Source organism: Arabidopsis thaliana, chromosome 3 (genome assembly GCF_000001735.4).
Source record: "Arabidopsis thaliana chromosome 3, partial sequence".
In the NCBI taxonomy this organism is placed as follows: domain Eukaryota; kingdom Viridiplantae; phylum Streptophyta; class Magnoliopsida; order Brassicales; family Brassicaceae; genus Arabidopsis; species Arabidopsis thaliana.
Window position 1 is genome coordinate 9,984,913 of NC_003074.8, and position 12,109 is coordinate 9,997,021.

The 12,109-nt window shown below is 34.1% G+C and overlaps 3 protein-coding genes and 1 pseudogene across 7 annotated transcripts; 1 reads left to right on the forward strand and 3 right to left on the reverse strand.

Moving 5' to 3' along the window:
* Positions 1-34: 34 nt before the first annotated feature.
* TOM20-3 (translocase of outer membrane 20 kDa subunit 3) lies at positions 35-1,826 on the reverse strand. The gene is made up of 6 exons (NM_113622.4): positions 1,553-1,826; positions 1,357-1,435; positions 912-1,081; positions 766-813; positions 562-651; positions 35-425 (listed from the first exon to the last, which is right to left on the reverse strand). Exons 1-6 carry the CDS (start codon positions 1,646-1,648, stop codon positions 300-302), a joined length of 609 nt encoding a protein of 202 aa, NP_189344.1. The 5' UTR covers positions 1,649-1,826; the 3' UTR covers positions 35-299.
* Positions 1,827-4,598: 2,772 nt separating this feature from the next.
* Positions 4,599-6,991, forward strand: AT3G27090 (DCD (Development and Cell Death) domain protein). Of its 3 annotated transcripts, none has more exons than NM_113623.4 (6): positions 4,599-4,746; positions 5,097-5,657; positions 5,741-5,841; positions 5,943-6,026; positions 6,118-6,228; positions 6,451-6,914. In NM_113623.4, exons 2-6 carry the CDS (start codon positions 5,108-5,110, stop codon positions 6,493-6,495), a joined length of 891 nt encoding a protein of 296 aa, NP_189345.1. In that variant the 5' UTR covers positions 4,599-4,746; positions 5,097-5,107; the 3' UTR covers positions 6,496-6,914. The 3 variants fall into 3 exon arrangements, with proteins under 3 accessions (NP_189345.1, NP_001325613.1, NP_001325614.1); NM_001338852.1 differs by having other exon boundaries at positions 4,628-5,010; positions 6,451-6,927; NM_001338853.1 differs by lacking the exon at positions 4,599-4,746 and having other exon boundaries at positions 4,773-5,657; positions 6,451-6,991.
* Positions 6,992-7,059: 68 nt separating this feature from the next.
* Positions 7,060-9,269, reverse strand: AT3G27095 (annotated as a pseudogene). Its single transcript has one exon.
* A 299-nt stretch (positions 9,270-9,568) lies between these two features.
* Positions 9,569-11,203, reverse strand: AT3G27100 (transcription/mRNA export factor). Of its 2 annotated transcripts, NM_113624.5 has the most exons (5): positions 11,010-11,203; positions 10,826-10,925; positions 10,644-10,738; positions 10,002-10,078; positions 9,569-9,904 (listed from the first exon to the last, which is right to left on the reverse strand). In NM_113624.5, coding segments are annotated over exons 1-5 (348 nt in total). In that variant the 5' UTR covers positions 11,012-11,203; the 3' UTR covers positions 9,569-9,830. The 2 variants fall into 2 exon arrangements, with proteins under 2 accessions (NP_189346.2, NP_001319653.1); NM_001338854.1 differs by having other exon boundaries at positions 9,633-10,078; positions 10,644-10,925; positions 11,010-11,113.
* Between the last annotated feature and the right edge of the window lie 906 nt (positions 11,204-12,109).

Below are 12,109 nucleotides of genomic sequence, written 5' to 3' on the forward strand. Positions count from 1 at the left end.
TGGATTGTGGAAGTTTATGAGCACTTTTAATGGCGAAACTTTGTCAAAAACTAATAGTCAAATTGAACAAACTAATAGTACTTACTACAAGCATGAGATGGATTATACTAATATTCATAGGACTAGTGGAGTTAGTGTTGTTTAACATGAACGCTGAAGAACAAGCTCTAGTAAAAAGACATTTATCTTCTTTCAATAATAAAGTACTCGTAGTACAACTAAAAATCTTACACAACAAGCTCCAACTGTCAAAACCTCAAAAATTGAAAAACTTCATCAAAGTCTCCTAACGAGTCTACTTAACGAGGAGGAGAGACAGGCACATTAGCTTTCGCGAAACTGATCCAAGCAACAACACCAATGGCTAGAATCACCCAACCCATAGCATCATACTTGGCATCACTACTTTTCTTATTCTTCACTGCCTGTGTTTGGAACAATACATCAAAATATGATCATGAGGTTCAAACACATCTTCTTATATTATCTACAAGTCGATTACATCAAGCAATGAAAATGAAATGTGATGATGAGAATGAACATAAATAAAAAAGAGAGAACCTTTGAGCTCGGCGGTGCTGGAGCTTCAACGCGACCCATTGGTTGTGAGCCTAAGCCTTGTTTGTAAGCTTCTGCGTGCAGCTGTGGAGCCTGTACTCAGCACAAAGGAGAAGAAATTTGATCAAAGAATAAAACTTTGAGATTGGGTTTAGAGGCAAAATGAATATGAACACAAATTGGTTGATGGTTTATAGAAAGAAGTACCTTGGCCGTCATTTCGAGTGATTTCAGGTAGTGTGTATTATCTGGTTGCTGCAAAGATCAAAAACACGTTTTTCACATCACAGATTTAAAATCACAACACAAAAAGATGAGTATCAACATTGATTCTGAATGGAAAGCAAAATAACCTCATCCACAGCTTGTTGAAAGAACTGAGTAGCTAAGTCAAAGTTATGTTTAGCTTCAGTCTCGTCAGGAGTCAGAAACGCAAATGAAGTGTATGCATTCCCAATACACCAAACCGCTTCATCTTTCTTTGGGTCAATCAACAATGCCTCTTCAAACTTTGTGATGGCCTCTACACACACAAACATCAAACTTTCAGAGCATGTTGCCATCAACCATAGTTAGATCCCCAAGTATCATAAACTAAATGCTCTATACAAAAACCTATCTTTAGCAAGTGTGAAGAATGCTGAATCATAATACTAAGCCTAAGGACTAATGATTATGATTACAAGGATGCTTGAAACATTAACAACCAAGTTCATATGGGAGTAAAGAGATCTAAAGATGAATAAGATTCTTATACCAAATTCAATCATATTAAAACAGAGTATAGCTTTAAAGAACCTTGAATCATTTGCTTTGCATCTGAGATGCTATGAAACTGAGATAACTCGAGTAAAACTCCTCCCCATCTAGTCAGATTCTGCAACAACAAGAACAAAAAATCAAAAAGATTCGTTTTTTTCTTTCTGCCATCGAATCACAAAGCAGAGATCAGATCGAACTGAATCTGAAATCATGAAATGAAGAGAAAACTAACATCGGCATCTAAAGGATTTGACTTGTAGGTATTTTCGGCGTCTTGACGAATTTGTTCGAACAATAGTATCCTATCGAACTCAGTTTCCGTATCCATGGCTTCTCAAAGCTTTTCTTCTTTCGTACAAAACTTTTGGCTTTTCTTCTCTCAGACCTCGGCACAGATAAAAATCAGATACCGGCGCAATGAAACGCAGCGTTTTTTTAGTGGGCTTACAATGGGCCTATTATGTTACTTGTATTAGTTTGTAAAAAGCCCAACGTCTTAATTTCATGATGGTAAGTCCATTCAAATGGCTTGTTTCCATTAATAGATTGACATATAACTTGGAGTTCCATACCCAAATGACAAAATTATATTCCATATATTTATCAGATTTTATTCTAAAAATCACTATAGTTTTGAATATATATTAATGAATGTTAGTCACAAGTGATATGTGAGCTTGCAATGTGACTAATCTCACCTGCCACATGTAAAATCACAGATATGAAACAATAATTTATTATTAAATATTTGTAAAGAAGATAAGAGGTTTGCAAAAAGGTAGCATCACATGAAAGAGGATTAAGATGTTCCCTTTTATTGTTGTTCTTTTTGTTTTGTGTGTGTTATTCTTTGAAGAAACAATTAAACAAAAGCCAAATTGTATAGTTTATAATAAAGATGTCGAATCAAACTGATATTTTTAACATAAACGCATGTAGTTGGATTTTTAAAAAAGTTAGAGAATTAGATACGAAAGCAAATCTTATTTTAAATATATATGTCTTCTTTTATTATTACATAAAAAAAATTGTACATGTTATGTATGTTCAGAATTAATGATGGTTGATCAACTATAAACAGATTTTGCTACACAACTCTTTCAATTTTGTATCTCAGTCGGCACCATAATCTTCATAGACATTTCAATTTCATAAATTGTCTTACTTTTTTTTTTTCCGGATCTTGATTTTGTTTCTAAATTTATTTATTTCTTATTTATAAGAAAGCCTTTTTTATAAAAAAGTGATATAATTTAATTTTGTTATAACGATTATCACATGTGATCCATGATTTCTAAAAAGTAATGATCATGACATATCTCAACAAAGTTAATTTGGTTAGTAAATCTTATATTGTGGGATCATTTCTATAACATCCCTTCGTAATTTTAAGGATTTATTTTCTAATATTTTCACTAAAATTAAGAAAAATAATTAATGATGCAGTAATCAATTTACTTTTGTACTACGAATTATGTTGCTTTCCAATAATTCTAATTACACCACATATTAAATGCATCATTTTTGAGATCTTTCACATTTCCTCTAAAACTAAAACCATACTCTTTAAATTTACAAATTTAGTTATATGAGTCACTTATTTTTGTTAAAAGTTCAAATTAAGAGCCAAAACTACGTTTTTCAAAAACTAAAATTTTAGAATGGAACCAAGACCAGTAAAATTAAGTTCCATTAATTTTTTTATATATATTGACATAGATTTACACCATTTACTTAAAATCATATATTGTTTTCATAATTTTAATTTAAATTTACCGCCTCAAAAACAAAAGAAGTAGTTAGAGTACTATACACTAGAGTATGACTTTTGACCTTCTCATTCTAAATGCCTACAATTAATTATGTATTGTAAAGTTAAAATGCATTAATGATTTAGAAAATAAAAATACTAGAATATCAATCTTTTGATACAATACTAAAATTCTAGAAAATCAATCTTTGAATTTGGGAGGGGTATAAAACTAAATTCAGTGATAACTACGTACACTAATTCATAGTCCAATTTGATGCGATCTGGAAAAAATAAAAGACTATACCTAGATCAATAATAACTCAATCCTTCCATCCAATGATAATTACAGTTGGGACTGGTAGAATAAAAAATTTCAACCTATGAAATAAGGGATTTGAGCCTTAACATACATCCAAATAGTAACATATGATAAATTTCTTATCATTGTTTGATTGAATGATCAAAACTATTATGTAGATCTATAAATGTGTGTTTATAAATTTTTCAAGTGAAACTGGATAAACAATTCTGTCTGACACTTTTTTTTCTTCTGAAATGTGAAGAAACAATTCCACTATTTTAGTTTGTTATTTTGGGATATAACTAGTTCAAATTTTAAAATATTATTAAAATTCTATTAATAATTTTGTCATTAAACTCTTTTAAATTAATTGAGTTATCTTTCCTAAATAAATATCTACATAAAATAAATATACGGTCAAAAAAACCAAAAAATCTATTTTGTCCGAAGAAAAATATCTTCAACAAACAAACCATCAAAAAATGGTTGTCACAAAAACAAATATATTCAAAAATGGTAAAGATAAAATCTAATTGGTCAACTATATCAGACGGTGAAGAATAAGTCAGCAATCGTAGAAAACTGGATCCAAAGTTGAGCTTTCAGGACCGATTCGTAACGACTGTTATTTATGGTTGTAGAGGTTTTGGGAGTTACGACTTTGACTGTAAAAGCTTTGACTGCAGAGACTTTGTTTTTAAAGACTTTAACTGTTAAAACATGATTGGTAACAATAAAATTGTAACTATATAATTATGATTATAAATAATTACCAAATATATAAGAAACTGAATCTTAAAAGAACAAATTTTAAAAATAATTCTAAATCAATTGAATTTTTTTAAAAAGCAATTAATAAGTATATGTTATGGAATTTTAGAATCATATAAGAAAGAAGAAAAGAAAAAATAAAAACTTTTATTTTGTTTATTTCTAAAGTCACTAATACGGGACTTAAAAAAAATTTGAAAACAAAGAGTAAATAAAAAAAGGATGGGAAAGCTTTAAAAATTTTTAAAGTAAAAAAATCTTGATTCACAAAAAAAACTTTGAAGACTTCTAAAATCATTTTAAAATCTTAAAAACCTCAACCAATCATCCCCTTCAATTTTCAAAATTGAAAGCTACTGTCTACTGAGGCAATGACGCGTGTTTGCTACGGCAATGGCAGAACAACGTAAATAATTCAAAAGATGAGGGGGTATTTGGGTAAAAGAGTTTCTGATAAAATCTCACAGATCCAACCAACCATTGAGGACCATTTCTTCTCTCTCATTCTCTCTTCTGACGTGTTTCCCTTCTTCGGTTTCTCATCCTCACGTCCGCCGGATTTCGAGGAAACGAAGAAGAAGAAGAACAACAACAACAAAAGGTCTCTCTCGAGTTTCTATGTTTATCTTTTTCTATAATCCCTTAGTCTAGTGTTGTTTAGACTTTCAATTCTGCTCCAAAATCTCTGGATTTTTGAATCTACCGTTCATTTTCTAGAGATTTTGGTTTCTCTCAGTCTAAGAGTCGTCTTTTGAAATCTTGAATGATGAATCTGAGAGTTTCTATGAAATTTGATGGAATTTTGTGTGTTCAGTTGTTGATTAGGGTTTGGGATTCAATAACTTTCAAATTTGGTTTCGATTAGGTTCGATTTGGTTATTTTTACCTGTGAATTGATCTCGATTCGTTGTATTAACGTCTCTTTGTGTTTTTTTATTCTGTTTATGCTAGCCTTTTGAGATATGGACAGCTTCTGGCAATTAGGTGATGAGCTACGAGGTCAGACGAGAGCATCAGAGGATCACAAATGGTCTACTGTTGCAACGAAGCTAGCTGAGCAAACTAGAATGAAAGGGGAGAGGATGAACAATCTTGATCTCTCCAAAGGTTACACTGAGTTTAGACCAAGTGAGAAATTCAGTTTCCAGGAGAACAATCTTAACTTCAACATGTTGAATTTGGATGGTAAATTTGGTGAAAGCATCATGGGGAAGACTTCGATGCAGAGCAATGTTTATAATATGAATACTGTTTTCCAGAAGAATGACTTTAAGAGTGGAGGCAACATGAAAGTTAACAAGTATAATGGTAATGTTGTTGCTAACAAGGAGATGAGCAACAACAAACATAACAACAACTGCAATGATAATGGGAATATGAATTTGGCTGTTGACAAGAGGTTTAAAACCTTGCCTGCTTCGGAGACTCTTCCGAGGAATGAAGTTCTTGGTGGTTACATCTTTGTTTGCAACAATGATACTATGCAGGAGGATATGAAACGTCACCTCTTTGGTAATTTCCCAATACCCTTTTCTAGTGTTTTACTGATATTCAAACTGCAAGTAAATAACTTTTTGACTTTCATCATTGTTCAGGTTTACCTCCAAGATACAGAGACTCTGTTCGAGCTATAACACCTGGATTGCCTCTGTTTCTTTACAACTACACCACTCACCAGCTTCATGGTATCTTTGAGGTTTGTTCTCGTGCTTTTTTTTTGTCATAACAATGGTTTTGATGCTACCATTTACTGAAAATTTGATGTTCGAATTATTCCGTGAATGATTCCTTGTTTAGGCAACAACTTTTGGAGGTACTAATATTGATGCTACTGCTTGGGAAGACAAAAAGTGCAAAGGAGAGTCAAGGTTTCCGGCTCAGGTGAAACTTAAATCACAATGACTTTCATTGTTTTAAGTCTTTATTTTGATATCTTGTACTAATATAACTTCTTTCTCTTAAATTGTAACAGGTAAGGATCAGAGTGAGGAAAATCTGCAAAGCCTTGGAAGAGGACTCCTTCAGGCCAGTACTTCACCACTATGATGGTCCAAAATTCCGCCTTGAGCTCTCTGTTCCTGAGGTGCGTGTCCATATACGTTTTGTGAATGTCAGTAATAAGATAATTAAGTGAACGGAAAATAATCTGTATTGTGTGTCATCATGTGAAAATTGGAACTTGGAAGTAATTACTCTATAAGCTAATGTGGAAACATCATATGATTATCCATGGATTTAGAGTTAGGATTGAGTAATGAACACTTTATTGAGACTGATTATGTGTTAACTATGGTGTTTGTTGTAGACATTGGATCTGCTAGATCTTTGCGAACAAGCTGGTTCTGCATAAGCCGAAACGATCAACCTTGCAATGCCACGTTGCAAAGAGGGGGATGTTTTGTATGAAATCTATCTATATATGTAAGACCTACCGTAAGAGCGTAAGCTTTTGGGATTTAGTTAAGAGTCGGATTCAAATGTATGTTTACTAAGAAGGGATGAGAGTATGTGTGGTCTTAAGGCAAGCAAAAGAGCGAAGAGGCTCTGCCGAATAAGCGACTACTCTTGTTCTGTGTCGTGTCTGATGTGTGAGTGTGTGTCTGTGTTTGTGAGAGATTCGATACTCTTTGAAACAAAGATTTATGTAGAAGAATATAGAGAAAGAAAGACTACTATAAACAGAGCCAAAAAATGATGTGAGCTACTGTTTGTGCTTGCTTGTGTAAGGATAAAACAAATTGTCCTAAATGACAAGTTTAACTTTTAAGTACCGGAGTCATTTTTTGACAGGTTCGTTATGCTGCTAGTACCCTGAAATTATTCGTTTTCAATTACCCATTATATCGAAAAACTTCTTGTAATGTGTTCTATGTAGTCTGTTATTAATGGTATTTGATTCTGCGTTTAAAAAAAAAGTCAAAACAACCAATTCAAGCTCATACCAAAAAAACAAAAAGAGAACAAAAAAAACATTATAGCAACATCAATATTTAAAACTCGAACAATCAATAAACACCTCATCAAGTATTAGGTTCTAATGCCCACGGTGGGCACATGTTCCCGCGGCGTCGTCTGGCAAGGAGGACGAAACAATAATAAGAACAAAAATATAGGACGTCGCTATCATCTCGACTTATGAATCCATGATAGTTATATGGATCATGAAGAATGAAGGGACCTGGGCAACGACAATTGCACGTGTTGCAAAGTGGCCGTGAAGAGCTATTGTTAGACAGAAGTCTATAATGGCGGTCGATCATTCCTCTTGGTTTGGCGTACCTGATATCCCCAACCACGCAAAATATATGCGAAGTGACCCCGCAATCTTTACAAGTGTAGAACCAAATCTTTGGATTTGTTTCTCTTTCGCAAATATCACACCAATATCTGCCACTTGCCTTTTCATCACCATAACAAAGAGTGAGTGGATGATCATCATACCTAGAAAGACTTACCGTTAATGGTAGAGTGGCACATCGAAAATCCAGAAAATAATTGCATTTGATACAACCTAGAACGACTTCTGCATGATCGATGCCACAGTTCTTGCAAGTCTTCACTTGACCGTATTCTAGTTTGATATAGAGTAAATGATGATCATGGCCTCCATGGATAAAAGGCACAGTAATCGAACTGCATAGTAAGTCAAAATTCTCATTTTGATATGTAGAGTAGATGAACCCTTGGCAACAGATTTGATGACAAGCTCCACATTTTTCTTCTTTTCGTTTTGTTACGAAGTCGAGAGTGAGAGGTTGTGGGCTCAGAAAATGTCGTTTCTTCTTCCGAAGATTAGCACACGTTTCATGGAGAATGAAACTACAATCTGATTCTGAACACTTGTAGAACGTGCAAGAACCGATGGGACGAACACATGCTCCACAGAAGTTGCTTTCTTCACTGTCTTTGCTGAAGCTCATGAGGTTATGTTGATGAGCGAAATGTTTGATTGTGTTGTCAGCATTCCTCTTGAATGGCTCGACATCTTCAACTTCTTCAGGTACCCCATCAAGCTCTTTGCCATCCCACACATCTTTCCTTGTTGCACATCTTGAATGAATAGCATAACTTGGACAAAAGGAACAAGAATATGCTCCATATGACCAATCAATCTCTTCCCAACAAACTCCACATCGCCATTCTCCAGGACCAAGAGGATACTTGAAAGAAACACGGTGGTCATGGTGATTGACGTGAATAACACGAGGTAAATGAGTACACTCTTGATGGAAGGTCATGAAATCACATTGTACGCAGACATAAGGAGCCCTGTCGCCTTTCATGCCACAAGCATCGCAAACAAAGGAAATCAATCTTGGTATGCTCATGGACCTTCATATTTGAAAGAGCAATTGGTAGGAGGGTTTTAATCGCACAACGCAGATCCAAGTTGAACTTACACATATCACAATGATAAATTAAGCTCCCAGTCTCGTCTCCACATGTATGACAACTTCGGTCTTTTGTGTAATCTGGAGCCCCACTAGTGAGAAGCTTAAGAGGGTGTCTGACATGAGAAGGGTGAGTGATCTCCGGTGAGTCAAATACAGAGAAACAACTCTCATGAATCACCAACCTGCAACGAGGACAAAAATAGCCTTGTTTGCCACGCATATCACAAACGTCGCATGGCATTTTATCCACAAAATCAAACATAAGTAGAGGATGTTTGTGCCACGGAACATTCAGATAGGCTTGGGCAGTCTTGGTATTAGCCATGCAATCGACATCCAAATTGAGTTTACAATCAGAGCAATGATACAGAAGGCGCTCGTGTTTCTACCGCAAAGATGGCATTTGGGATCGGTGTGATCGGGAGCTCCCGTTGTGAGTAGCTTAAGGCAATGTCCAACATGAGAAGGATGATCGAATATCTCTTGTATGTTGAACACGAATATACATTTCATGTGAATAGTAAACTTACATTCACTGCAAGAGAAGCCAACACCATATGATCGATCGCAAGCATCGCATTCAATACCATCACGATGGTAAATTAGGGATACACGATGCTCGTGTCCTTGTAACGTGAGACTCATAGCTGTTGCGGTTAGAGAGGATCAAATTAATGTTTTGGGGTAATAGCACTTTGGTTTCGTGTAATAATAGATCAATATAGTTGTTCATCTATATACTCTAATGTTGGCGTTGACAAATATGTAGTAATAAACCTAGTGGGAACGTCGTTAGTCTTAGTTTAATTTAAACTCTAATATTAATTGTCCTATTCAGGTTGTGTCTGCCATGTTAGTTTGATTTCTTTGTTGTCTTATCTTAGCTCTTCTAGTTCTCAACAGACAATCATTTCTCTGAAAATTGTATTGATCCAGGAATAAGTCAAATTGATGACAGTTCAAATTGTATTTGTTTAGTCCTCCTCTCTTGTTTTATTTTTATTATAATATTTTTAAACTATGAAGTATGAACTAAATTTCGTTAGTGCTTTCAATGTATTTGATCAATCCACAATTGAGACAACATATTCTTGAGGATGGCAACGCTTTGATTTGGTACAAAAAGGAGTTGAAACCTGAAGGAGGAGGAAAAAAGCTAATTCTACAACAGCAAAGATGATACATTTGATAAAAAAAATTTGGCTGCTATCTGGTTAGTGTTTGGATACAACTAAAAACCACAACATAGAGACAACGACACCATGTTCGTAGTAAAATTGTCAAAACACCATCAAAGAGCAGCTGATACAATGAAGTTTTGAATTCTGTTCAACAGCTCTGCCTTCACAGAATCTGGTACTGAAGCTGCAGACATACACGACAAACATCCATAGAAACAAAGTCAAGGTTACTAACAACGAATTAACGGATACAGAAACGGATTGTTCGTTATATATTTTACCTCTGCCTTTAGGAGTGATCACTCGGATCAGTTCATCGACTGTAACATCTTTTCTCCCTTTCTTCTTTACATGCTCCCTGCATTCCAAAAAGAAGAGCTTCAAATGTATCCAAGCAAAACCAACTTCTCAAACAAAGATAGTTCACTTGTTAATCCAATTCAGTTAACAGAACAAAAGAAAAAAAATGAAAATCTTTGCTTTGCATCATCAACAACAACAACTAACCAATTTCAAAACTCTTATGCCTCCCAACAAACCAAACATAAGCAACAAATATCTTATAGTAAGATCTTTAGCTTCACATGTAACAACAATCAACCACAATTTCCAAAGTAAACCAACTTCTCAGATAAACATAGCTCACTTGTTAACAAAACTATATAAAAGTTTAAATCTTTTGGTTTCCACTCACATCAACAACAACTAACCAATTTCAAAACTCTTAATCCTACCAACAAACCAACCATAAGCAATAATCGATGATGCATTTGCCTGGACAAAGTATGCTAAACTCTATACTTAAGAAGCTGTAACCAAACCCTAATTAGTCACCAGAAACTGCTACCAACTTCAGAAGATTGCTCTGAACCAAAACTTGTTCTCAAAACGAATGCTAAATTAGGTTAAAAGGTATAAAGAACCTGCAAGCAATTCTCATCTCATCTTTCCAACCACACTCCACCAATCTATCTCTCACAAGCTCCATTAGATTCTCCTTCTCTCCACTCTCCACCAACTATGACGATTTCAAATTTCCAAAAACCTTTCAATCAAAAGTCCACAACAGTAACTGAAATCGATTTCGCATTACAAAATCTGAAACCTTGACGTTGATGATTTCTCGAAGCGTGACCTTGTCTTTCTCGAAACCATCCGCCACATCGTCTTCATCTGGTGTCGGAGGCCGATTCACCGAATGTTTCCTGATCAGAAAAAAGCGAGAAATCGAAAGATGAAATTGAAGAGTAACGATTCAGAAGAAGGGAATAAGATTGTCTAATACATACATGTGTTTGAATCGATAGATTCGTTTCAAGAACACGAATCAATTGTGATGGATGAACTTTTTTCCAGAGTCTTCTTCAGCAAACCCAGAACTGTATCGCACGACGAAGGAGAAAGCACACAACGAGTCGAGATCATTAAATTTCAATATTATAAACTACGTGCCGTTTGTTAAAATTTGCCGAAACAAACAGGCTGTTTTGTTTAAGTCCACTGGATAGAAACTACGTGCCGTTTTAAATGGACTCTACAAGTAGGGAAAAAACCTTAAAAAAATCCCCATCGATTTTCTATTTTGCCGTTTAATACCCAATTATTTTTGGTTGGAAAAAAATACACAAAGTAGTTAAACTGTGTGATTTAATACTCAAAAAATAACATATTATTATTGTCATACTCACAATTTCATAACAAAAGTTAAATTTCAATTATACCCGTATTGTTGAATTAACTATTAATTTGTAAATGACATGACAATCATTTTTATTTTTTCAATAAAAAGATTTATATTTTGTTTTACTTTTTCTTATTTATATTCTATGAATAAAATGACATGGTAACTACTTTATTTATAAATTTCAAAATAAAAAATTATAGAAAATCTGGAGAAAAATAGAATTTTTAGTAAAATTAGTATACATTAATATGATTCTCATTTTTAAAAATTAGTATATATTATTGATAACTGTTTTATGATCTTTTAAGGTACGCATTCAAGAAACAATCACAAAAAAGAGTTATCGATTCTTTCTCACCTCCTCTAGCATTCTCACATCCTCCTAGCCTTCTTCTTTGTTTCCACCATCTTCTCCGTTTCCACCATCTTCATTTCCTCAGCCTTTTTCTTGTCTTCCACCATTGTCTCATGGATCTACTTACCTCTCAGTCTCATAATAGATCAAAACCATGTATTCTCATAGAGAGTTATCACAAATGGCGCTGTATGGGATGATCTTCTCGTTTGTTATTGCCTTCAACTCGTGGAGCAACACTTTAAACCTAAGCATCATTATAATACATATGATAATGATTTTCTTCAAGTATAGTTGAAAATGATTTATGAAGTTCAAAGTACATAATTTGGCTTGAATTTTACATTTTA

Excerpts from the sequence above, each read along its gene's own strand:
- TOM20-3 (NM_113622.4), bottom strand. The coding sequence starts at position 1,648 with ATGGATACGGAAACTGAGTTCGATAGGATACTATTGTTCGAACAAATT. Across the intron at positions 814-911 it reads TTCAACAAGCTGTGGATGAG|CAACCAGATAATACACACTA; the intron begins GTTATTTTGCTT and ends TGATCTTTGCAG. Across the intron at positions 652-765 it reads CACTCGAAATGACGGCCAAG|GCTCCACAGCTGCACGCAGA; the intron begins GTACTTCTTTCT and ends TGCTGAGTACAG.
- AT3G27100 (NM_113624.5), bottom strand. Across the intron at positions 10,739-10,825 it reads GAGAAATCATCAACGTCAAG|TTGGTGGAGAGTGGAGAGAA; the intron begins GTTTCAGATTTT and ends AAATCGTCATAG. Across the intron at positions 10,079-10,643 it reads GAGATGAGAATTGCTTGCAG|GGAGCATGTAAAGAAGAAAG; the intron begins GTTCTTTATACC and ends TTTGGAATGCAG.
- AT3G27090 (NM_113623.4), top strand. The coding sequence starts at position 5,108 with ATGGACAGCTTCTGGCAATTAGGTGATGAGCTACGAGGTCAGACGAGA. Across the intron at positions 5,842-5,942 it reads AGCTTCATGGTATCTTTGAG|GCAACAACTTTTGGAGGTAC; the intron begins GTTTGTTCTCGT and ends TTCCTTGTTTAG. Across the intron at positions 6,229-6,450 it reads TTGAGCTCTCTGTTCCTGAG|ACATTGGATCTGCTAGATCT; the intron begins GTGCGTGTCCAT and ends TGTTTGTTGTAG.